The sequence below is a fragment of the Acanthopagrus latus genome, chromosome 12 (assembly GCF_904848185.1).
Source record: "Acanthopagrus latus isolate v.2019 chromosome 12, fAcaLat1.1, whole genome shotgun sequence".
NCBI lineage: Eukaryota > Metazoa > Chordata > Actinopteri > Spariformes > Sparidae > Acanthopagrus > Acanthopagrus latus.
The window spans coordinates 23555812-23582353 of NC_051050.1; the positions used below are offsets into that span (position 1 = coordinate 23555812).

Sequence of the window (26542 nt, forward strand, 5' to 3'; positions counted from 1 at the left end):
AGCGATACTGTCAGACCACATGTGCAGGCAGCATAACTGATGTGTTATTTGTTTGTTTTTTTACTGCCATTTTTCACAAAGGATCGTCAGCTTCAGTCGACATTATTTCACATACACAAGATCTGATTTCACTGCTGGTCTTGTCTTTCTCTTTCTGTCCTTCTTTTTACAAATCAGCCACATTTCTTTTTTCTGAGGCTGCTTGTCGTGTCAGTGAGCTGGCAGCACGTCTCTTTCTTTCATGGCTGTCTGGAGAGAAACAGAGCAGTCAACAGGCTTTGTGGCTGTGCTCAATTAAAGAGTGTTTTTGGCTGGATTAAACTTAATGGAGATGCTTCCAAAGAGGCTGAACAGAGAACGCCCAGCAGTCGATCGCCTTCACAGTGTATAACTGAGGATTTGAAGCTAACCTGTTTGACTGAATCAATTAATTAAACGACAGCCTGCAGAGGAAATAAATCCTTTTTTTGCAGTGACACCACGCATGCCTCTTAAATTTACACCATTTTGAATTTATAGTTTGAATATTTAATTTTCTTTTGGCATTTTTCTGCAAACATTGTCAGTGTTCCTCTTTGCTTTGGAAGGAGAAACAACTTGACTTCATTTCCAACTGTGTTTCAGTGCATCAAATTCTAGTTTTGGGATTATGTTGCACATATTTTACCTCACTGAATATCACTTTTTTCTTCATCTCATGTCATATCAGGTACTCCACTTACACCAGGCTTAAGAACTGTCCACACAGAGAACAATCACTGTTAACATGAACCATGTGAGCGTCCGCACTGATGAATGATAGCGCTCTGTAAGCGGAGGAACAGAGCACACGCTGCATGCTCCAGCTGTGTCTGCAGCTTAGAAAAATGGATATTGACAACCTGTTATGACTCTACGTTGTGCAGAGGAACAAAAAGAAAACCCTCAGAGGAGTTAGGAGAATCTAGCACTAAGAGGTTGTTTAAAGTTAGAAGCTAATTTTATAAGCAGTCTTGCAAAATTATTTTGTGGTAAATTTGTCCCCAAAATCAAGCCGATTGATGTTTCTGTAAATTCAGATGGATTCTGATTGGCTGTCAGTGTTTCTAACGTTCATCAAACCATCCGAATGTGAGCTAAACGATATTGTTCCTCACTGTTGTTGTGGCAACATATTAATATTGACAATAAATTATAGTTACAGTTATCGTTCTTGGTGTGGACCTGGTGTGTTGACTTTAATTATATCACATTCTAGTTGTGTGATGATAGTTTTTTATATCACAGCCTGACCAATATATCTGCTGGATGTTACCACCGATGTTGGCCCATCACACACACATCAGTATCAGCATTTCATTCTTAGTCTATTGTTTCACTGATCTGGTGTCATTTTATAATTAACTTATTTATTTAGCACCTTTAAAATCAGAGTTTACAAAGTGCTTTGACAGTCAAGCAAAAGCAGGAAACTCAGGACAACAATATCACAGAATAAACACTTGACAGTCGAGCCAGACACAAGGACATCTAGTCTGAGGTGAGAACAGAAAATGTAAAAACACAAAACATCAACATGATCAACAACAAATATTGTTATATTATAAAATATCTTGCTTCCTCTGACTAAATATATACACATATATATGTACAGTGGAATTTTTTTCAGCGTCAGCTCCAAAAATCTTGGCGAGTATCTGTCTGTTTCACAGCAGCTTTCATCTCGAATCAAACTAAGTGCTCTAATCATGATTCTGATGATGTTGTTAAGTTTCCATCCATCGGTTTCTACATGCATTTTTAATTTCCACCTTGAGAAAAAAATCGCCCATAAATCTGACAAAAAAAAAAGGTTTTTCTTCTTAGTCAAGGAGGACAAGCTGTAGCACCCATAAAAACAAACTACAACAACGTGAAACAAGCAGATTCGGTGAATAAATGATGATATACATGAAGCATGTGACTTAAACATAACTCGTCTCCTCCAGTTAAAGCTGGAGACCGTAACACAAGAAACTAACAGAAACATCATATTTTTCCATCGTTTCAGTTTTGTCTGGAGCTCTTTTAATGACGTCATCTCTCCACCAACAGTTTAGCTGATTCCTACAGCCGGGCGAACACTGAATTGACTGCTGCTGACTAATTTTAGAATTGAGATGATCGGTTGTTGCTCTGTGTGTGGTTTGAGCGGGAGGTCACAACGCCTGATTAACTGCCTCATCGATCAATAATGTGGTTCGAGACGCTCAGATGGATTTTTCGGGCAGCTCTGAACGTCTGTCTGAGCAGTGTCGCTGTCAAAAGCTCCGTTTTAATCAGTAGTCAGCTTGTTTTAATTACTGCAGGACTACTTTACATTGTTGTGGCTAAAACTGCGGCCTTGAATGAGACTGAACTGTGATATAAAACAAACTCACTGCAGAAGAGATACCATGTTGTCTGCGTCTGAAAGCCCCAGCTCTACATTTTCTTTTTAATTCTTACTTTCAGTCCACAGTAGAAACCAGATAACTACATTGACTAGCTGACCTGCGCGATGTCAACAAACCAAGAGTGTGATGTGGCCAACTAACTTAATATGGGTCTACCTTGGGAGACGTATTGCAAACAATGCACACACATATAAAATAGTCTTGCTGAACTGTGGAGTGCATTGGGATGTTGTTTTTTTTGGCCCACTGTTGTTTGCTGTGCACCGGCTGCACCCAGAAGACAAAGACTGCTCTTCCACTTTTTAAAAATCTTGATATTATTTTTGTCTCTCTTTCTTTCATTAATCATTTGATCCATTATTCTGAAGCTGTTACACAGGTAACATGGAGTAAGTACACTGAGTCCCTGATATGGTTCCCAAAAATTAAACAAGTTCATTTAAAAAACATATATTACTATCAAAATACTGCATGATTTAGATTTAAAATACTTCGACTGTAATATAATTTAAAGTACGTTTTGTCTTTCTTGTAATATTTTAGTTTCAGACTGCTGCAAAGTCATGTTCGTGTATGTCTTGCATAAATACATCATCCATGATTATTAACAAGCTATTAACTCCAGGCCTGGTATTTGGAAAGCCTACAATCTTTTGGAGATGGTGTAAAAAGATTGAGAAACATTTATTTAGATGGAAAAGTGAAGACGGAGCTCAGTGAAGCCGGGGAACCCAAAGAGAGCCCGACACTGATAAAGGCCCCACAGGTCCACAACAAACAATGATAAATACGCCACTGAGCCGAGCAGGTGAGGTGTCACAAGGTTCACCTGAGGACACTGAGCTTTGTGCGTGTGTGTGCGCGCGTGCGTGTGTACCTTTGCGGATTGGGCGGCAGGGAGGGTTTCATGGAGTTAAGGTGGTTCATCGGATGAACGGGGGGATCATTCGAGAGCCCCCACTGTCCTCAGGAGGCAGCCCTGAGGGGGGACGAAGACACAGAGACGGTTACTCAGAGCTCATTTACTGCACAGCAACAATTTATCATCACTATAGCCCACACTGTGTGCACAAAGACACAGTGCCCTCCCACTCAGAGCCACTCACTTTAATCTGTGTGTGAGTGTGTGTGTGAGTGTGTGTGTGTGTGTGTGGACTGTGCACATCAAAACCTTAGCCTATCACTGACTGCTGTAGCTCTGATACCTCTCAAAGGAGGGGGAGGGGTGCTGGGAGCTAAATTTAGCTTGCTGATTTCAAAAGGAATTTAAGAGAACAGAGATGTGAAGAGGCAGACTCCTCTCTCAGCAGCAGCAGCAGCAGCACGTCCACACACACACACACACACACACACACACACACACACACACACAACAATCATCTTTGAATTGGCTCATTTAATAAAACCCCTGCATGTTGATCTGCCACTTTCCCTCCTTCAACACCAGATGTTTTCACTGTTCTCCTCACATTCCTCATCCTCTCCTCCTGCCTCCCCGCTAATGATTTTCTTTATCTGACGGTTTCCAACTGACATTCTAATTTTCCAACATCACAGCCTCCTCCATCCTCCATCCTCCGCCCACCCCCTCGTCTCCTCTCTTTGGTTTCCTTTTTGCACTTTGCAGATTTGGGTCAGACACCCCACATCTTGTGTAGGAGGAGGCGAGGGGGGGGGTTTGTTCAGATCACATGACCGTTGTACCTGATTTCCCTCCTATCAAAAGGCAGCGGCAGCCTCCAGACGGCACCTTTTAACTTCCATCACAGCTCAGCAGGCAAACCACACAAAGAGGGGGGAACATGTAAGATGTCTGTCTCTATCAGATGTTCAAACTGAACACAAGCAGCACAGACTGTACCTGCTGTGGGATGATTGAGACATGCTGTTCTTTCTCTCGCTCTCTCTCATTGCCTCTTCTGACCTCAACTTCCTGAACTTTCCCTTCACCAGCAGCTCCTCCTCTTCATCCAACTGTCTCTTCTCGTCCTTTTCCCCCCGACCTCTGAGCTGCTGCCGTCACACTGACAAACAAAAACACCCGAGGCATTCGATCAACCCTCAACTGACCCTCCGAACCACCGCCGCCACCGCCACGATGTTTTGTTTGGACCGTTTTCAGCTTCTTGTGCAAAAAGCAGATGAGACAGATAAACAGTTGTAGTTCAAGTTTGTCCGGTTGGTTTGATGATTTAACCGTCACACAAATATATTTTCAAAAGAGAGATTAACTAATCGATTAATTCTTTGTCGGGCTGCAACTAAATTATTTTCATTGACGATTAATCTGAATACTTTCTTTATTATTTGTTATGTCCACAACCATAAGATGTTCAGTTTACAGTCACGGAGGAAGAAAGAAACCAGAAAATATTCACATTTAAAAAGCTGGAATCAGAGAATATGTACCTTTTTTCATATTTAATTGATTTAATCAATTGTTTAGTTTCAAATGCTCCGTCAGCTAATCAATTAAGTCGTTGCAGCTCCAATTAATCCTTCTTGATTCTATGAAACGTCAAGTCACAGATGCTCCTTGTGATTTCTCTCAGTCTAAACGTCTCTCAAGGTCTTTATTAGTCATTCTGACCTTTTTTCAAAGTCTTTGAAATATTGGAAACATAATTTCTCAGAGTCTAAGGTGCCATCTTTTTATCTTTTGTTTTGCCGAACCAACAGATCAAATCCGAAAACAAATTCAGTTCACAGAACTCAATAAGCAGAAAATTCTCACAATTGGACATTTGAGAGTCTCGAACCAGCGAACGTTTGGCTATTTTTCTTGTAATATGACTGACACGATGAATCAAATGTAAAACAGTTGCTGAGTCATTGTCTGGTGATGAACTATATGAGCAACAAAGTAAAAATGTAAAAACCATACTGGGTCCAGCTGCTTGAAAGTGAACAGTTTCTCATCGTCTTTGTTTTCTAGGATTAGAGAGAGTAAAGTTTTGGAAATACAGTTGGAGTAAACAATTAATCACGGAACTAATTATGAGATTAGTAGATAAAGAAACTAATTGTTACTTGCAAACTGTGGTTAACAAACCGAAATACTTTCTTTTTTTCCTTTCTAATCTTTATCTGATCTTATCGGCTTAATCCAACTTCTTCTTTGCTTCTTTGTCGCTGACATGATAAAGTTTACATTTACTGAGTTAGGGCAGGTTCTAACAGCACAACAATATGTGATGTATAATGTTTTTACTATTATCCCAGCGAGATAAAGTAAAGTAGCTGTCATAAAGGTTTTATTTGGGGGTTCAGAGTTTCAACCAAGAGATGCAGAGTTTAGGTATCAGAATCAGGAGAGAAATATTCTAACAAGAGCATCCCGAATTTATCTAAACAAAGTTTCCTGGACGCCATCAGCCGTGATATTTGCACCTGCACTAACACAGACACAGTTCAAACTCCCGTGCAGTAATCAGCATTAATATGACAACTACAACTTAACTCATAATTAAATGTTGTCATCACATCAACCTCTTCATCTTGATTTTAGACCTTAACTGTGCTGTGAGACAGCAGCTTACCCAGCTTATTAACTCTAATCCAAACATAGTGTAGTCTCTGGACATCAGTTTAAAGCTGCTGTTACAATCGAATTCAATTAACCTGATAATCAATTTTAAGTCTTGACTAACAGCTATTAATGTTCAAGTATGTATGAAGTGCTCGAGGGGAGGAGAGGTTGGCAGCTAGTCAGTAAAGATGATTAAATTCTCCCTCTGCTACTTAATCAAATAAAAAATAAACACACTTTACATAATTTATCAGCTGCCAGTCGCTCTGAGCCGCATCATCAAGCACTCTGACTGCAGCGACACCACTTCACTCACTGCTGGAAAGCAGAGCACATCTGACCGACTACTGTGTGTTTATATCGGAGGTATACAAACTTTTTTTCAGTATTTTACTTTTGAGCTACTTTATGCTTCTATTCCACCAAATTTTTATAAGGGGAATACTGAAGTTTTTTCTTTACTATACAGCTTTGGTTACTAGTTACTGTAACAAATATATGTTTACATATAAAATTAGCACTAAAACGATTAATAGATTTGTCAATCAATCAAAATCAAAAAGCATAATATGTATTTTTAGTTGAAACATAAAGACATTAGCTAAAGTTATCAACAGAATAACTCTCTCCTCGCCCAGATTGCTAGCTGCACGGCTAACTGAGCTAAATAGATAAAGTCAGCTATGTTTAGCAGCAGGTAGCCGATAATCTGCTCATATACCATCCCTTGTTTGGATTTAATACAAATTCTTACATATTGCACCTTTAAAAGTGAGGCTTTGCTGTTTTATTGTGGCTTAAATTACAGTAAACTTAATAATTTTGAGGTTTGACAATAAGCAGGGAATATATATGTTGTGAGGAAGAGCCTGAGTATTATCGGCCCATATTGGTCTATCCAAGAGTCATTGGAATCTCTGTACATGTTGCACAAATTACACACCACATTCAAGGAATTATTAGGAAAAAAATGTGTGTGTATTGGCTGATATACTGATTGGTATCAGCACCCAAAACTCATGATTATTGTTATATATGCTACTTTTTACTTTGTATTAAAGATCTGGACTCTTGACAGGATTTCCTGATTAACTGATTAGTTGTGTGGTCTATAATGTCATAAAATGGGGAAGATGTCGTCATCAGACGTCTTGTTTCGTCCAAAACCCAAATATATTCAGTTTATTGTCACAGAGGAAGAAAGAAAACAGAATATATTCACATTTAAGAGGTTTGACTCAGATAATTCTTTTTAAAAAGATTAGTCAAACTGATTAATCGATTGTGAAAACACTTACCGATTAATTAAATATTTGACAACTAAGCGATAAATTGCTGTAACATAAACAACATCCTCTGAAATGATGCGATGGCTGGATCAACATCTCTCTGAAAAGATTTATCACAAGACTGTTGTGTCAGCATGAATTAGTATCGTTATGATTTAATCTACCAGTCATTGTCTCCATTGACTGATTAATCATTAGATCTTTAAAATGTCACAAAACAGTGACACCGACACTTGAAAACTAATTCATGTTTATATTGATATTAATGTTAATTTCACAGAAAAGCATAAAACCTGCACAGCTGAGAAACCACAACAAATAAAAGGTTTTATTTTTGATTGAAAAATGACTTAAACAATCAAATTAATTGCCATAAATGTTTGCAATTCAAATCAACGACACATTTCATTAGCGACTCTTCCAGCTCTACTCCATTATTTCATTTGGCACACACACACTCAGCAGGTAAAGTGTTTTGACACGGAAGTGAGGAAAACACCTTTTTTACAATCCTGTCAGCTAACGTTAATGTCGGCAAATTGAAAGCATTTCTCTGAATAAGTTAATCAGTGATGAAGGCCACTGGCTGCTGGGGGAAAACATAATATACAATACACACACTTAACTGGCCGATCTGTGCAGCACCCACCTTTAATAAAGCACTAATTAAGAGTCTCAATGGGATCTGAGAGATTACCAGTTAATAGACTTTTAAATACTGAAGAGCAGCAGTCAATATGATGATAAAAAAAACCTGTCTTACGCTGACAAAAGCCATATAGACTGTGAAGAAGAGACCTGCAGGACCTGTTACTTGTTGTTCTATACACAACATGTGCTGGCTGGTGTAAAGTGTGGTGTGGAGTGTGTTGTGTGCTACAGGTGCCTTACTCGAGTTTTCAGGATCAAGGTCTGGGTCAATGAATAGGCTGATACTGATAATGCACGAGGTGCGCAGGAAACATCTTACAGTAGAAAGATGGTCTTAAAAAGGTCTTCCCTGTAAGAAGGTTGCTGAGTCGTGCAGCAGCAGCCTCGCCTACAGAAAGACTGATATTCCACATCTTTGATTATCGTTATCTGTGCTTTCTCTGTCTGACTGCTGAAAGAAATTAATTTAAGAATGCGATAACAAAACAAAACATCTGAGGACGTCATCTTAAGAGTTGTTCCGATTCCGCTACCAGTATCGGAAATGCCTCCGATACTGCCAAAAATGCTGGCATCGGCGAATTCCGGAGTCCAGGCACCGATCTGATACCACGTAATTCATTTTTTTTATACTGCTCTGCTTAAATGCATTTTTTATTTTACAATTCTGTGGCTGCATTTATTATTCCTAGATTTATTTAATTAAGTTGCTGTTGCACTACTGTTTTATACTGTTCTATTTAAAAACACGTTTCATTTCCATTTGCTGTTTTCACTCATGTTTTACGAAAGTGTTTAACCTGAGCCAGGCCTTACCACCATGACACCATTTCATAACAAACTGGTATTGTATCGGTACTCAGTATCATCCGATACCCACAGCACTAGTATTGGAATCAATATCGGGAGGGAAAAAATGGTATCGGAACATCTCTAGTCATCTTGGTGGGAAACACTCACCAACATATTTTCTGACCACTTTATAGACAAAACAAACTTATTTCATCTCCTAAAAATTCACATCAAATTGTTGGGCTCTAATCCAGATGCCGCTCTTCGGCACTTGGACCTATAACTGATTAATTATTGAGAATTCATACATTTTGCCGGAGTGTTTCTACTCTAACCAAAGGAGAGCTTTTTCTAGCCTTTCCAGCAGCAGCAGCAGCGCAGGAAAACTCACAGACAAATTGTGCGTTACGGTACGTGTCGACAGGATCTGTCAATTAAAAGGCTTCACATTCATTGTCTATGTCAGCAGCTGTGCGATGCAGTCTCGATTCGTAGAGTAGCGTTTCCCTCATTTGCATGAAATTGAGGTCCAGGCTGCTTTAAAAAAGGAATGGCTCAGGTCTTTTTGTACAACGTCCGTATTCCTACACACAGGCAGAATGTAGTGCCAAAGGAAAAGACTGTTTAACGGCAACGTAAAGCACCAAAAATACAGCGTACACTTAAGATATATGTTTTTAAAAGTGGGACTTACTTCAGTTGGCTAAAACATGTCTGCTTCTCCACACACACTGACTAGGGAAAAATAGTCTTGAATTTTTATAGTGCTATTCCAGTCTACTGACCGCTCAAAGCGCTTTACAATACTTACCACATTCACTCATTCACACACACATTCATACACTGATGGCGGAGGCTGCCATGCAAGGCGCCAACTGCCCATCAGGAGCAATTTGGGGTTCAGTATCTTGCTTAAAGACACTTCGACATGCAATTGGGTGAGCTGGGATTCTAACCAGCTACCTTCCAATTGCTAGACAACCCGCTGTACCTCCTGAGCTACATCCGCCCGGATAAGTCCCTGATACAACCCTTCATCCAAAGACACGGACTATAACTTCAAGCAATTGAGGAGAATCCAGTGTGACAAAGACTGATTATCCAACTGTATCGCTTCATTCTCGCCTTAAAAATACATTTCAGTGAACTGTTTCTGTAACATAAGAGAAAGTTTCCAAACGAGCCTCCATGTTGGTCTGGTTTAAAATCATGGAGCAGACGGGGTCAAGCAATCAGAATCGCTGTATCGTGATATTATCGTTATCGTTGGCAACGCATCGTGAATCGCATCATGAGCCACTCTATGATTCCCGATCAACACTTAATAATCTGAATCTGAAAAGTAATTATCAACTAAAGTTATCAAACGACTACGCCAAAATTGTACTTACATTCAGTGGTGAATCCAAATTCTGACATTTTTACTGCAGCTGATTAGCGGTTTCGAATATCGATTATCGGTCGCCGTGGTTACAGATATCGGTGTCTGTATCAGCCAACACAAAACCCTTCACTTCACTCTGCAGTTTCAGTCTTTTCTCCACCTTCTTTATCTGCCTTTTCCATGTAAACACTGACCCCAAACTAACTCAGCCTGGCCCCGAGCTAAGGCAACATGTTATTGTACCCATGATACATCCAGGAAGTCATGGCCAGGGAGGGAAAAACAAGGCACCCGAGTACAAACCCATGCATATTACACTTAAAAACAAAAAACAACTCCAGAGCACCAGATCATCTTGTGTTAAAAAAAAAAACCTCAACACAGAATCTCTCTTTCACTGATGTGGCTGCTTATGTGTTGATAAAATGATGCTCAGACCAATGCAAATCATGCAAATCTCTACCTGCAACAACACAAACACACACACATACACAAGGGGAAAAAAAGAGACATGCTGCTCAAATAGTGCAGCAGAACAGAACAAAGCCTTTTGAGCAGTGTGTCTGCTGTGGAGGGAGTGCAGCCTCTCTGTGTGTCTCTGTTACCCATCATCACTAAAATATGAGAATAGCAGATGTTTTTCTTTCACCTACCTGACTGACTGTCTGACTGAGGCGAAGCGAGCGAGCGAGCTGCCTGGCAAACGCAGATAAATGTTCAGCTTGCAGTTCCCCGCAACACACGAGAATAATAAGGAACCGGGAGTGTAAAAACAAAAAATTTAAAAAATGTCCTTTTTTAGCTTTAACTTTGAATTATCTGTGGTTGTCTTGGAGGTCTGTAGGCTGTGGAGGGTCTTTAACACGCTGCCGCTGCTGCTGCTGTGTTGCTGCTGCTGCTGCTGCTGGCACCGTTAGCCGCTCAAAGCTACTTAGCAGCCGTTAAGTTTGTTTAACGGCTGCTCCTCGCGCGTTGCCGTTAAAACACTGAGCTACAACGGCAGCGTAAAAGCGCTAGCTAAGAAGCTAACGGCGCTAGCTTGATGAGTAAATACCGTAATGGGGGGCGGAAGGGAGAGGGGAGAGGGGGGGAAGAAGCTTACCTCGTTGCCCGCTCCGGCTGCCAGACGATGAGCCGCTCGATTGTAGACAGTTAAGTTAGCTAGCATTAGCGAGCGAGCTAGCTTGCTAGTGTCGCAGTCGGGGCTAACAAGACAAGGCTGCCTGATAACCGTGCTGTCGAGCGCTGTCAAGACTATTAATAATATATTTAACGCTGGCTTCTCCTTTCTTAACGCGCCCCAGACTGGTATAGAGAGTAAGTGCACTATTTAACACTTTAAATGCAATTATCCTGCCGTTATTTATCACACAATCTCCCCCCTCTCCTCTAACTGTGTTATTATCTAATAACTATGAGGCTAACTGTTAAAAGACCACCCGAGTTAATTAGCTTGTTGCAGTCTTGTGTTTGGGGGCAGGCCATAACCTGGCAGCTCAGTATACCTTCCTCATTGCACAATGACCCGCTATAATATATTCATGAGATCACAGGGCTAATGTCTCCCACAGAGAAAGGCATTTTCCTGTCCCTCCCTCCTACAAGTCAGGCTGACTGACTGCAGACCAGAGCAGCAGATCATTTCAGAGACGACAGGGTGTGTGTGTGTGTGTGTGTGTGTGTGTGTGTGGGGAGGGTGTCATAGACGATGACGTCACCTGTAAATTATCACACATGTGTGATCCATGCATTCAACATGGTGTGTGGTTTCCTCTCACAACAGCACCACCATCATCATCATCATCATCATGCACTTGCAGCACACGCATACACGTCACATATCAGCTCCACACACACACATAGAGCAAAAGAGAGAGTGTGTGTGTGTGTTGGAGTGTGTGTGTCACTTGAAGCCAGGCAGTGTTTCAGCAGCAGGGCCGGCAGCGAGTGTTTTGGAGTCATTAGAGGTGTCTGCAGTATCTTGCCAGAGGGCAGTGCAGCGTGGAGAATAAAAAGTCCAACCTGCCTGTGTTTTTCAGACCTCTGTTGCCCTGGAAACAGGTGCCGAGAGTTCCCATTTCTTCATTTTTTTTTTTTCTCTCTACACTATCCATATCACTCCCCACCACCACCACCAAAGCCTCCGCCGCCACCACCACCACCTCTACACTCCACATGCTGCTGCTGCTGCTGCTGCTGCTGCTTCCTCCCCCACGACCTGCCGCATAGTACAATTACACACACACTCACACACACACACACACACACACACACTCACGCTTTACACACAATTTCCAATCTACTGCAGTCATTTCACAATGTCACAGGACTGACTGACTCCTCCTCGACATAACTACACACAAAGCCTGAGAGTGTGCAGCCCTGACCCTGCGCTGGCTCTCATACTGAACAACCATCAGTGCTGCAACAATCTGACCTCCAGCAGGAGAAACAACAACAACAACAACAAAAAAAAAAAAGAAAAGGAGAAGAGAGGAGGAGGAGGAGGGGGAGGAGGGTGGAGGAGACAAAGAGGGAACAACTGAAATCAAGGACTAGTGGGAGTAAAAACAAAGCTGGCTGCGCTCTCAGATTTAAGAATGTGGCTCATCTCGCTCCTGGATTTTTATTTTATTTTATTTTTTTGGTGTGGGCGAAGATAAAATAGTCAATTTTATTCATAAATCACACATTTTGACTCGAGGGGCTTCACAACCCGTACAGCACGAAACACCATCCATCCTTCTTCGCCTCTGGAATTGATGATAATAAATCCTTAAAGAAACCTCAGAGATGGAGGAGGAGGGGGGGGACATCTTTTTCTGGACGGACAGACAGGAAATAGATGTCGTTTGAATTAGAGCACAGACGATCAGGATGACAAAATCATACACTGTAAAGACTGAATAACATATCAGTTTTATACCGTTATCATGATGTGAGACCACAGAATACTGTATTAGATTTTAAATATTGTTATATCGTGATATGACCCACCGATATGCAGTGTTTGTGACAGATGCTGGTACAGATATTAGTTTGTAGAAATGTACAATTTATATATATCGGCTGATACATTAAACATAAACACACATTGTTTTGCAGTGATCTCTCAAATGTGGTTATCGAACTGAAACGGTAAACTTCAAACCAGACTGTTGTACTTGTTCTAATACTTGTTTTTACCTATTTAGTCTTTATGTTCACATTACTGATGAGTATTTATCAAAAATCTCATTTTACGACAAATAATTATCTCTTCTTTAAAAGTCAAAATTCTTGGATTCCAGCTTCTTAAATGTGAATGTTTTGTGGTTTCTTTCCTCCTCGATCACTGTTAAATATATTTTGGGTTGTGGGCAAAACAAGACATTTGAGGACGTCATGTTGAGCTTCACGACACACTGATCAACATTTTTTTGCCATTTTTCTGACATTTTATAGACCACACAGTGAATCGATTCCTCAAGAAAATAATCAACAGATGAATCGACAATGAAAATCAGTCACAGTTTGCTGCTTTTTTCTGTTTTATGGACATTTGAGGCGTTACTTTGGACTTTTTGATTGATGGAAACTCAACAAACAGCTATTTTGATAATCGATTAATCGTTTCAGTCATCAAATCCCAAAGTTTTGTACTGGTGACAAGCTGCTTGAGTTTAAAAGTATATTTTAAAGCATTTAAAAGATTTAGTGACATCTGACATTTTCATGCCTAAAAGATGAGTCAGTAATCCATCTTTAGTTGCGGTCCTCTTCTTGCACTGAGCCCTGGAGGGGTCATTAATGACGGTGGGGTGAAAATAACAGTTTGTATGGTTCCAGGACATGACAATGGAGACACAGAGTAGCTGGGGGGGCCAGACGCTGTCATGAGGTTTTGAGATGATGGTCATGTGCGCCGCTATCACAGCAGCGTGTACTGTACAGTGTGTGTGTGTGTGTGTGTGTGTGTGTGTGTGGGAGCTTTTCCGCCTGAAACGTCATGTGTCTGTTGGGAAGCAGCAGTTTAAGTGAGCGCTTGGGCAACGAAAGGGTGGAGGACCTCACTCCCTCAGTCATCCTGCGTCTGTGTGTGTGTGTGTGTGTGTGTGTGTGTGTTATTCTAGGTCAGCCATTTCCCTGGAATGTTCTGCCTCCTGCCAAAGAGAAGTCACTACAATGGTATGCACACATAACACTGCAGAAACACAGGGATGACTTAAAAAGGCCTGAAAGTGAGGAGACAGGGCTGCTGTGGCTGTGACCGATGTTTCTGCTCCTGCAGCTCATGTCATGCCTCCTCTCCTCAGCACTTCTTTGATGCATGAATATTCAAAATAACACCCACACAGTCATGGAATAGGTGTGTGTGCATGTGTGTGTGTGCGTGTTTGCTAGTGTGCAATATGGTGAACCATCTGCCTGAACTCCACATAACAGTCCCAAGAGCATAATCAAATGGATGAACTTTTTTTTTTTTTTTTAGAGAAAGAGAGAAAGCAAGATGGCACTTTTTCCTCTCCCCTCACTTCTCTCTTCACATCTTCACAATGGAGCCGGGTGATGTGGTGTCTTAAAGGAACAGTTCGACACGATGTGATTCAGTCATTATCTCCTCGCCTTCATGCTGACGGAAAGTCAGGGAAAAGTTTCGTCACCCGCTAAACATTTCTGGAGCTTCACAGCAAAACAGAGTTGTGGCATTCTGCGTAACAACTGAAGTAGATGGAGACTTGATTCAGACGGGTTGTGCCGACTAACGCTGATAGTTTAGCGGCTACAAAGAAGATTTCAACCTAAAAAAAGGTGCAAATAACGTCTTTTCAAATCAAGTTTTCAATCTAAGGATGTCTGGAAACTTGACATCTCCGTCTGCTTCAGTTGTTTAGGAGAACTCTGCAGCTCCAGAAATGTTTCATTGACTGCAAAAATGACTGAAATTTCATTTTTTGGGGGGCGAACTGTTCCTTTAACGCATCGCTGTATCCACTCACAGGGGCCATTTTCTGCATCATGAATACTGTCACTTTTGTTTAAATAACTGCTTTAACCTGTCTGGGAGTGTTTCCACTGTGCCGGATGATAAACGATCTGAGCGCTTCCTCCTCTGCAGCTCCGGCCAGTTGATTCTTCTCCCATAAAATCCTGCTGATGTAGATCTCGTCATCCAGCTCGGCCATCTGCGTGACCCTCCATTTGTTCAGCGTTTACTCGATGTGATGCACTCGAGTATTTTTACTCCTGTTTGTCGCAATTAGCACAAACTCCAGTCGTCCTTCTGTCCTTCAACCTCCTGATTTTCTTTCTTTTTCTTTTTTTTTTTTTACTCCCACGACCATCTGGTGCCACGGACTCAGACTTCACTTCCGCTCTGATCTGGGCAGAAATGACACAGACATGTAGATGAAATGTTCCTGGAGGTGCACTGATCCAAACATCTGGAACAGCTGGACAGCTACTGTGAATACTTTGACTCCAGCATGCAGTAAATTGAGTACATCTATGCAAGTGTTTCCATTTGACTTTTCCTCTGCACAGTATTTATTAACAGCTGGAGCTGCTTTGAGGAGAGACAGCTTGTGTAATACCGAGAATTACTGAAGATTAAATCAGTGGTTCTCCAAAATATTTTGCTTGTGTGTTACACAACGAGGTCAAATTATTAAACACTCCCTTGAAAAAAAAAAACAGGCCAAAGTTAAGGTGCAAGTGCTACAAAATAAAAGCACATTTATGCACCAGATCTTTGTTTCCTCTTCTGTCTTCTCACATTAATCACCGACACATATCATGACTACAACATCTTTTGTAATTACACCTACACGTTCAGTGTGAAGGCTCATATTAAATGATATTAATATACATTTAATATATAGGATCAGTCCCTCTATAATGTTGAGTCAGTGTGTCAAATAAAGAACCCGATGTGTGAGTTTTTACAGGAGACAATTTGAAAAGCATTAACTTTTATATCCAGTACTTGAACAATAAACACACGAAAAACACACGTTTATGTAGAAGTTGCCCTCAACTTTATCTTAACGGAATAAACACATACATACACATACATTTCATATATATGTTGGCATTAATTTATATGATGGAAATAAAATGCACCAAATGTGACCCTTCGATTGGACTCATGTAAAAGACTAAAATAGAAAATGTATGTGCGATTAAAATACTTAAAGTCTGTTCTTAGTTAGTAGTTAATTAGATAATGTTAGTGGAGTGAAAAACACGATATTTCCCACTTAAATGTAAGAATGTAAATTATTATTTCATTGATGGTTTTGTGGAATCTGCTGCAGACTCGTCACAGCTGGCTCACTGCTGCCATCTTGTGTCCAGAAGTCAAACTCCACCACAGTAGCAGATTAAACGTTAACACACAGAAACTTAATATATAAATCCATCAATAATGAAAATAATTAGATATATATGATCCCCAAACAGTCTTCTTCTACTTTTGGTACTTTAGATGTATTTTGATGTACACACGTTTGTACTTTTACTCAAGTTAATCTTTAAATGCTTGTGTGCTTCAAGTAATTTAATAAATATCTGTTGTATATATCTCTGTTTCTTTCCACCACTGTCGATAACACATTTAAAGGGTAATGCCACCAATTTTCCACATTAAAGTGTGTTTACAGGTGTCGGGCAGTTCTACTGCATAGGTGCAAAAAACCTAGTGAGAAGTCTTTTGAGACATCCACATATTCTTCTTTCTTGTTTATTCTCTTGTGGAAGAAGTAAATCATTCAGAGTTTGTGTTACTACCTCATTAAACTGTAAATATTAAAATAATGAGTTTAAATTTCTTCTCCGAAGCTACATAGTGCCCCGTTAATAAATTAGGTTAGTGTGAGTTCAGCCTGTCAAGCTGTGACACAAAAATCTTTCTAAGCTTGTTTTATAACATCAGAAAACACCTGAAAGTGCTTCACGTGTCCGTCATCCTCATTATATATGGAACTAATTGAGCTAATGTGACCTATAAAAGTATTTGGAGGCATTAAACCTAATTTTTCTTATTTAAAATCAGAATATTTATCTGGACGCCACTTAAAACAGAGCTTTGTAAAACCAGTTTTTAAAGGAGCATTCTGTTGTTTTTGGGCAGAAAAGTTCATCAGAAGAGAGAAAATCTTCACTGACTGATTATTTTTTATGTCTAAACAAACTTTCTTTGTTTGTCACGACTAAATAAACTAACTGTCCATTAAAGAACAACACAATTTCATACTGTTTTACCTTGTCTACATGTGGCGGACCCTGCCACCTTTCTAGCTTCAAACAGCGTTCTGAGACTTTATTTTCCCCTGAGAGCAGCTTGTTTATCCACTTATGTAAAAAAAATAAATAGTTATGACATTATGACATCATTAATATTGTCAATATTAAAATCATTAGTTTGTCACGATGGCCCTTTCATTCCTACGGGATCCTCCCTGGGACATTATAGATTCTGTGTCTTTAATTTCGCTGACATTTCCTCATTGATCAGTCAGACACGCAGACTCGCTCTGCGCCTGCGCAGCTCTCATTACTTTCGTTTTCGCGTCAAAGTGAAAGTTAACTTCGGTCCGTGTGTTCGGCTGCCAGACTGCGTGTCCGTCCATGCAAACTGTAATAGATTATAATCTCGTTACATTAGTTTTACTCTTTGGTGAGAGGTGAGTGTTTCTTACGTCATTTAATCTCGTGTGTTGAAATGTGACTGCGAGGCTCGTTGGGTCAGATTGTGTCAGTGGAGTCAGATTTTCTCTGCTGTGTCTCTAAAATAAAGAGTCGTGGGAATCTAATCTAACAGTGGTGGAAGTATTCAGAGTACTGAGCGAAAATACTGCACTTGCGTAAAAGTACACGAGTGTTAAAATCCCTCTTCAGTCAAAGAAAAGTGATCAGTTTGTTTTCACTTTCATCTGTAGGAAAAGAAAAGTTCCTCAGCTCTCACCTGCACTGATACACAGGTGTATGACATCATAAGTTGTTCTGACCCAATCCTGGTCCAGGTCCGGGTCTGTGTGCAGTCAGACCCGGGTCAGGTGACCCAGAAACACAGTCTTATGTGTAGGTGCTTGTTTTTCTGACGCTCTGTTTGACTCAACAATCAACTGTCTTTGTGATGCGTTCAGGAACAGCTGCGACAAAAATCCTTCTGATTCTACCTTTAACTTTAATAGTCTTTGAACTCTATTAAGCCGTGAGCTTCAGTTAGCTTTGACCACAGATGTCCTTCAGAGGGAGACTTTTGACTCTGACACTCTGAGTCCATGTCAGAGCCTGAACTCACGATGTGGGTCCATCTTGAAAATGACAAATTAACGAGTTGAATTTATCTTTAAAAGAAAAAAAGAAACAAACTTCTTCTTCTCCTGTTTTGTTTCCGGTCGGACCAACCACTTTACCAATGTCAGAAAGTTGCATTCTCATTCAAATCTCTGTATTCAGTGTTTGAGTGGACAGTTAGAAACTCCGAGCAGAATGATTTCAGTCAGGCTGAAGAAATATCGTCCATGTCAGTAACTTCTGTCCTGTTGTGTCTTTAACCTGCAGACATGTCAGACAAGCCTCACTGCCGCAACGACAGCTCTCAGGTGAGAGACCTGATGCAGTTTCAGTACGCTGACAAGTCTGACAAGTCTGACCAGCAAGACATGACGAAAAAACCAAAAGAGAACTCAAGTCGGGACGGCGGCTCCTCTTCCTCCTCCTCCTGCACCGCTACCTCCTCCTCACCCTGCTGCGCCTCCTCACCCTCCACTAGCCGGGCTGTAGGTCATGAAAAGCGAGACAAGAGGGACGACGGCTCCTCATCGTGTTGTAAGCTGGACGATCTGAAACGTCTCCCACAATGCAACAGACAGCTGGGACTCCTGGACTTCAGCACTACACACACTGTCCTCGTTGATGTAAGAGTTTCTCCTTTCACCCTCCTCTCAGTCCATTTCATGCTCGACTCGCATCTAAAAGGGGAGATTTGTAAGATAAGGTCCAAATTTTAGCTCCGTGTTGCAGAGACGTTAACTGAAGTTAGCATTTGCTGACCAGTGAGTGTCGTGAGCAGCAATAGACCCTTTTCACAGAGAGCAGTTTGATTTGTTAAAAGCAGGAAAAGTACTTCTTGCAAAATGTGCTTGTTGCTGAATATGACTGGAGTTGTTTTTCCTCAGGTGGATTCCTTCAACAAGGGAGATGGACTCAGACCCCAGAGAGGGAGAGACATGTGGAACAATAACTTTGTGAAAATGCCGTCTTCAGAGGCGAGTTCTGCTATCGTCAAGACGGGATTTCCAAAGGTGTGTCTGAGATAATCCACCTGGTTTGTGTTGGTGTAGTTTTGCAAAGAAAAACGAAGATTTGTCGGCGTGCTCGGCTACAAACCGCCTTAAAGTTTATGTCCTAGTTTGACTCCGTTCTGTCCACAGATGCCCACTAAAGTGAAGCGGTGGGACGAGATCCAAAAGCACCTCAAAGGTCTGACGAAGAAGACGACAGTCAGCGTTAAAGATGTGGAGGTGTGTGAGCCGCCAGGAACCGTCAGCATTTCTACATTTTTATTCAAATATTGTCTAATCTGTCTCTTTCAAACTGTCCCCTCGTCAGGAAGCGATCACCAAATGTAACCCGACCTATAAAGATCAGTGGTCATTTGATGCCCTGTCCAGCTTTGTGAAGGTCAGCGTCCCTGTGTTGACTTTAATTTGACTCAGTCGTCACAGCAATAAACGATAAATAAATCATTTTTCTTTGCAGTGCATCCCGAAAGAAGAAAACTACTTCCCCGCGCTGTTTCCGAAGATCGCCAAGTTGGCCCTGAAGCTGCCTGATTATGTGGGCAAGGTAAGAAAAAGCACCTTGATGCAGCGACTCTCAGGCTGGCGATGATGATGATGATGATGGTGGTGGTGGTGACGGAGCGCGTGTCCGTGTTTTCAGGCCATCCCGCTGCTCCAGAGAGGAAGGCCCGCGAGCATCACGCTGTCGCAGGTTCAGATATCCTGCCTGCTTGCGAACGCGTTTTTCTGCACTTTCCCTCACCGCAACACCACCAACCCCACCGCAGAGTACCACAACTACCCCAGCATCAACTTCAGCAGGTCAGGACACACACACACACACACACACACACACATGCACACTCTCCATCCCGTGTTGTGTCTCTATGTTAAACTCTCGATTCTCATTCTGCATGTAGTCTGTTTGGAAAGTGGTCAGAGCGGAAGCGAGAGAAGCTGAGGGCCATCATGCATTACTTTAACGTGGTTACAGATGAGAGTGAGTTGACGCTAAATCCTCGTCGTCATCCCGTCTGTGAGGCGTCAGTGAAGATCCGTGACGCTTGTTAATGTCTTTGCAGGATCCAGACTGACGGGACTGGTGACGTTCGAGCGGCGCTGCCTCAGAGACACGGACATATCCACCTGGAGAAAGTAATAATCTTTATTTTTAGAATATTAAAACACAGGTTACAGAGTGCTTCTGATAAATCTGAGGGCTTCGTACAGCTCGTCCAGCGTAGTCAAAGTCTCTGGAAGCCCTGAGATCCTAAATTGGCTTGAAAAGACGTTATTCATACCTTTTTATCAGCTGAAATCTGCAGTGCTGCTGCTAAGCTAACGGTGTTAGCATGCACCCGGTCTGAAGAGGACACGAGCTCGACTGCACATCGAGGTTGTAAATAACATCTTTTCAAATCAGTTTGGGGTCTCGTGGCTTCAGGCGGGTGGGGTTATGCTGGACGAGCCGTACGGAGCCATTTTAAGATTTATTTTTGGACGTTTTTCTATGTTTTAAAACAAGTCTCCAGCTGCTTTAGATATTTAGGAGAAAGTTGTTTTGCTGTGAAGCTCCAGAAATGTTCTGTGGACTATGAAACTTCATCAGCATGAAGGTGTGAAGATAACGACTGAATGTTCATTTTTGAATGAACTGTTCCTTTAAGTTGGTGTAATGTTAATGTTCATTGTCTGTTTGTGCATGTTAGCATGCCAACATGTGCTCATTAACACAAACACTAAGCACAGTTGAGGATAATGTCTTTGGTTCTGCAGGTATTTGGACAGAAAGTGTCGCACAAATTAAAGTTTTGGATTTAACGAAGGCGCCGGATGAAAAGGATCAATAAATATCTAAAAATTCAAACCAAATTTCACGTTGATTGAGTCAGTATTTCTGGAGATATTTCACTGTAAAACACAAATTTGAAAATGCATGACGGCGCTACTTAAAAGGAGTCAGGAGTCACCCAAAAGAAAGAAGGCTTCATCCTCTGGAGACCACGAATCTCCGTCAAACTCAAAGGCAATCCATCCAATAGTTGTTGAGCGATTGATCAAATCGGATCAAATTGCTGCTGCTAGCACGGCTAGTAAAATGTGTCCTCTGTGTCCTTGTTTGTGTCGATGAATATATCTAATTTCTTTTATTTTGCTGCAGCTGTAAGGAGACGATGCACAAACTGCACGTGGCGTCAGACGGCGCCATCGAGACTGAAGGTACAGGCATGCTGCAGGTAAAAACACACCTGAGGCGCTGATGAACTCCAGCTGTTTCAGTCCAGAGGTGATGGGGACGTTTCCTTTGTGTGTGTGTGTGTGTGTGCAGGTGGATTTCGCCTGCAACATGATCGGTGGAGGTGTTCTGGGCGCTGGTCTGGTGCAGGAGGAGATCCTGTTCCTCATCAATCCAGAGCTCATTGTTTCCCGCCTCTTCACCGAGAGACTCGAGGACAACGAGTGTCTGATCATCACAGGTGAGAATAGAAAATGTCGCCGTGTTGTTTCTTCTCTCGGGCGTTTTTTTTTTTTTTTACCCTCGGTTGTTCTTCAGGCTCTCAGCAGTTCAGCTGTTACACTGGGTTCAGCGACACCTTCGAGTGGGCCGGTCCCTACGAAGACCACCTCCCAAGGTAACGAGCACTCCATTTACGTCTCTTCGATCTGAATGTATTTGTTTTTTTTCTCACGGTTCTGATCCGATCTTTACAGCGATAAGTGGGGTCGGAAGCAGAGGCAGATCTTAGCCATCGACGCTCTGCACTTCAAACACAGCTGGCAGCAGTACAGCATGAGGATGGTGATACGGGAGCTCAACAAGGTGAGCTTCTCCCTCTGTAACTGCATTTTAAAGACAAAAAATGCAAAAATAAGCCAGCAAAGACATTTAAATTATTTATGGGTACGAGTAAGATATCTTTACGTTTAAGACCTTTGCAAACCAAGTTTTTGGTTGAGACGCTGCGATCCGGTTGATCCTGAGTGGGACGCAGACGCACACAGATCACACAAGGAAAGGATGTGATCAAACGCTGAAAATCGAACCCGTTCTGAAAATAATGATGACAGACGAAGGTTTTTCGGAGGTGCAAACGTGCAACTGCCACAGTTCTGTTCATCTTTTAACTTTAAGTTTAATCTTACATATTTAAATGTGGGGACACGGTTCTTGAGATTGCATCTTGCGTTTAATAGTGGACCAAAAAAAGCTTAATAAATTAATTAACAGCAACGAAACAAGCAATATATTAACACCTATCACATGACATTTGTTTCATAAGCATCTTCTACATGAAGCTGTTTTTGAATATTATTAATATTGAGATACATTCACTGTTGTTTTTTTAACCAGACTTTAGCACACACGGTTTGTCTGGCTTTGGTTTGTCTGCTGAGTGTTTCTGCAGGAACTTCATGTTTAATCCGTAGTTGACGTTTTTACGTGACTTTAATGTGTCCCTGAAGGTGTACTGCGGGTTTAAGGCTGATGGGAGCGACGAGCCCGACATCGCCACGGGCAAGTGGGGCTGTGGAGCTTTCAACGGAGACCCGCAACTCAAAGGTGCCGACATCCGTCCGTCCATCAATACATTGATTCACCGCTGCAGATCAAACGACAGGCTTGTCTCGATGTTTTGTCTTCGTGTTCTCGTTCAGCTATGATCCAGCTGATGGCGGCAGCGAAGGCGAGGAGAGGATTGGCCTTCTTCACCTTCGGGGATTACCTGCTGAAACGCGACCTGGAGCAGATTCACCACCTGCTGGTCAAAGAGGGGACGACAGTCGGTGAGTCTTCAGGACGAAACGACGGCTCGTACGTTGCTCGGAGTGTCGGCGCTGATTTCTGGATTTTGATATTTGAGATTAACGTTGCAGTTTTAAAAGAAATAGTTTTTAGTGATTTGTGGTTACAATCTGAATGAATAAATAGGATGTTGTTATGATTTTATCATCGAATTATTAGAAATCCTGTCGTGAAGGAACAAGAAAGTAATGACAAATGTTGGGCTTTGTGTTTCAAAAGAGTAAAGTTAGAAAAAAAATAGGAATGTTTCTGTTTTAATAACCTTCGTGGCCATTGGAGTGTAGAGTTTTGAGTTTACGAAGCATTTTCCAGTGCACTTGAATGCATCATGAAGTCCCTGACAGACAGATGCTGAAAGATTTTATCAATCAGTATCACATTTTTTTAAACCCAGTTATGTTGTTAATATTTCCACTTTCTCCTTCACAGGGAAACTGTTTGGCCTTCTGGAGGACTACTGCTCTGATCAGCACCGAGGTCCACATGTGGATCTGTTTGAGTTCATCCGGAACCACTACAGACCCTCCAAGAGTCACCTGTGAGGACGTTCATGTCCACGTTCACCTGCGTCTGAAGTTGCACTAAAATCTAACCGGAATGTTTTTTACAACACAAACGAAGGAGTACAGATTTAATCCTATTGCTTTTTTGTACATTTTTAGATTCATTTGAGAGTTTACATTTGACCGGAAACAGTATGACGCAGAAAAAAGATCCACAGCTGGAATCAAAGCGGGCATGTTGTGTTTTCACGGTCCGAGCTGTAACCAAAGATGGAGATTTGGTGGCAGCAGTGAAGGAGATGAGTGTCAGTTGTGAGGATTCGCTTCTTTTTCGTTGTCTTGACCTGACAGTAAATTGTGAATCGTATTTTCCAACACAGTTATAAATCAGCTCTAAAAGCTCAATTTGATGGTGGTGAGTTCAAGTTCAAGAGTTAAGTTCTCTGTTTATTTGTGGATCACACCACATCGCCACCTTCTGTATCGGAGTGTCGATACTTCTCGTGTTAAAGGTTCAGCAACAATATCAACAATAGATAAAAATAAAAGTCATTAATCCTCCCAAACTGACCCAGTTAATGGATAAAAGTGACTTAAAGTAGATAGAAGTAGAAGTCAGATATTCGTCAGGCCACCATAATGATCAACGTTAACTTTTAAAAGCATATTTAGGTGGTGACGTGTAAATAAAGATGCTGTCGGCTCACCAACAAGTCGAAACAATCCGGTAACGCAGGAGACGATGGATTAACCTTCGTGACTCAGACGGACTGCGAGCAGCTGTCGACTTCTCTCAGACCAGTGAAGGAACTTTACGTTACGTTTTTTGTCAAACTGTAGTTTTTTTTTTTTGACATGTTTAGTTACGAGTTACTTTTTCAAATTAAGACGTTTGCACTCAGAACATACGTAAATGCACAAATACAGCTGAACGTGTCGTTCGATTGATTCATTTACAGAACGTAATAATACGTCTGTCATGTAAACACATTTGATGGTTCCAGCTTCACAGTTATTTCATTAAATTACTCGTTATCTATCAGCTCTACACCGTGTATTTCCTGCTTCCCTACATGTTGGACCGTCTAGACAAACGTTGTGAACGTGTCACTCCGGGCTCAAACCAATCAATCAGTTAATGGAGAATATAATCAGCTAACTAATCCATAATAACATTTTAATACAGGAAAGTGTGGACTATTACTTTTACTCAAGGAGTTGAATACTTCCTCCGCCTCTGTCTCAGTTTGAGTAGAGCTGAAATGTTTTGTTCATCACTTTTAGACTTAGTGTTTGTACTGATGACAAACAGTAATGGTGTAAAACATATATATATTTTTGAAACTGTACTGAGAGAAGCACTTTGTTTTGCTCCCCGTCTGTTTGTCTGATGAACCTGACAGACAAACCTCAGGGTAAAACATGCTCCTGCTCATAAAGCGTCCTGCTGTAAGAATTAAAATGAAGGGTGTTCATCAGTATTTGCTCTAATAAATGAACGCTGTGGCTGTAAACATGCTGTAAATGTTGTAATTCCTCAAACAGAGGGCAGACAAACGGCTCTTTTCAACATAATCTTCATTTATTGAAAACAGTAAAACATACAACACTATATGAAAATAAATACATCCTTTAAATCTGAGGAATCTTGTGTCTTTGCATGAGTTTCTACTGTTGCTGGCATGATTTGTTTATTGCAGTAAAACAAACTAATTTTTCAGTTAGATTTGGCACGAACGGAGACGATTACAGTGACGTGGCAGGACGTGGAAGTGGACCACGGAGGAGAAAATAAATACGGATTTCAGGAAGAACTGAAGCAGAATGTAAGAAAAAACAAAGAGGTGTGTTTGTGTTGAAGGTAGGAACGAGCAGCGAGCCTCTCCCTCTGCATACAGAGATAAAACAACCCTGTGTCGCTGCTCACGTCTGATAAACATGCAGAAATGTGTTCATCTGTTTCTTTACAAGCAGACTCTTCAACTGAAACATGTTCACAGAAGGCAGACGCAAATGTTTCTGTCACTAACTCAAATACATCACGAAGGCGCTTTAATAACCCCACTGTTCTTTACTCCAACCATTCAGCCATCATAATGTAAACATTTCAAATCATCATTATTTATTAATCTCAGGTAGCAGGGTTGCCAGGTGTCATGTGGTCATAATCACACTTTAGTTGCTGGATTAAAATCCAGTTTATAGAATTAGGTTGATCCCACTTTCAGGTCTGTACAGACAGCTGGTTAGCTTAGCTTAGCATAAAGACTGGAAACAAGGGGAACAGTTAGCCTAGCTCTGCCCGAAGGAAACAAAATCCACTGTCAACAACTTTAAAGTGTACAAAAGTCACTGCGCCTCACTAAAAGATAGTTGAGTACAAAGAGTGTCATGATTTGATGTGATTTTAAATTCTTTCAGTACTCATTTATTGTTAATCATCAAAAAAGGTGGCAGATCCACAAAACCTTTTCCACAATTTGATTTCATTGTTCCCCTTTTATCTCTCTGTCATTTTGAGATAATGGCTTCATAATTTCTAAATGGTGGACAGAAGACGAGTTGCACAAATAACCCCTGAAGACCTGACTGGTAGAAAAACAAACATTTTAAACTAAATAAGGCAGGATTCACAACATTTACAATGTATTTTTGATTGACAGATTAAACAAACACGATATATCATGAATGAGTGAGTTTGGACAGAGCCTAGCTAGATGTTTCCAGTCTAAATGCTAAGCTAAGCTAGCATCTTGAGAGTGATATCGGTCACATCTAATTCTAGTGCATTTTTTTGTCATTCAGTGTTTTTAACCATTAATCTGCCACAGATCAGTAAATTAAATGTGTTCAGCAGGTGATCGTCTGCAGTATTTCAGTAGGATTCTGGATAATTTTGTATAAAT

The 26542-nt window shown here is 41.1% G+C and overlaps 2 protein-coding genes and 1 long non-coding RNA gene across 11 annotated transcripts in view; 1 reads left to right on the top strand and 2 right to left on the bottom strand.

Moving 5' to 3' along the window:
- Positions 1 to 11301, bottom strand: part of zmiz2 (zinc finger, MIZ-type containing 2) — a 26863-nt gene extending 15562 nt beyond the window's left edge. Inside the window, exons 1-3 of one of the 7 annotated variants that reach the window (XM_037118386.1) lie at positions 11162 to 11301; positions 4276 to 4438; positions 3292 to 3393 (exon numbers count right to left, since the gene is read on the bottom strand). In XM_037118386.1, coding sequence (XP_036974281.1) covers positions 3292 to 3341 — 50 coding nt within the window. In that variant the 5' untranslated portion in view covers positions 3342 to 3393; positions 4276 to 4438; positions 11162 to 11301. Of the gene's footprint in view, positions 1 to 3291; positions 3394 to 4118; positions 4142 to 4275; positions 4439 to 10066; positions 10128 to 10712; positions 11064 to 11161 lie in introns of those variants that run through there. The other 6 variants (XM_037118387.1, XM_037118388.1, XM_037118385.1 and 3 more) reach the window with 6 other exon arrangements.
- Positions 11239 to 25278, top strand: pargl (poly (ADP-ribose) glycohydrolase, like). Of its 3 annotated transcripts, XM_037118391.1 has the most exons (17): positions 11239 to 11376; positions 14172 to 14226; positions 18607 to 18962; positions 19224 to 19349; positions 19479 to 19568; positions 19657 to 19728; positions 19807 to 19893; positions 19990 to 20150; positions 20249 to 20328; positions 20411 to 20483; positions 21490 to 21565; positions 21658 to 21805; positions 21883 to 21961; positions 22041 to 22149; positions 22794 to 22890; positions 22986 to 23114; positions 23563 to 25278. In XM_037118391.1, the coding sequence occupies exons 2-17, from the start codon at positions 14190 to 14192 to the stop codon at positions 23673 to 23675; spliced, it is 1833 nt and encodes a 610-aa protein (XP_036974286.1). In that variant the 5' UTR covers positions 11239 to 11376; positions 14172 to 14189; the 3' UTR covers positions 23676 to 25278. The 3 variants fall into 3 exon arrangements, with proteins under 3 accessions (XP_036974286.1, XP_036974288.1, XP_036974287.1); XM_037118393.1 differs by lacking the exon at positions 14172 to 14226 and having other exon boundaries at positions 11257 to 11376; XM_037118392.1 differs by lacking the exons at positions 11239 to 11376; positions 14172 to 14226 and adding an exon at positions 17553 to 17723.
- LOC119030637 lies at positions 12624 to 18229 on the bottom strand. Its single transcript, XR_005078354.1, has 3 exons — positions 18005 to 18229; positions 15096 to 15420; positions 12624 to 12881 (listed from the first exon to the last, which is right to left on the bottom strand). It is a non-coding gene; the product is annotated as an uncharacterized LOC119030637 (long non-coding RNA).
- Positions 25279 to 26542: the final 1264 nt, after the last annotated feature.

Coding starts and splice junctions, on each gene's coding strand:
- pargl (XM_037118391.1), top strand. CDS start 14,190: ATGTTCTGCCTCCTGCCAAAGAGAAGTCACTACAATG. Junction 19,894..19,989: donor TGCCTGATTATGTGGGCAAG/GTAAGAAAAAGC, acceptor CCGTGTTTTCAG/GCCATCCCGCTGCTCCAGAG. Junction 21,566..21,657: donor AAGGTACAGGCATGCTGCAG/GTAAAAACACAC, acceptor GTGTGTGTGCAG/GTGGATTTCGCCTGCAACAT.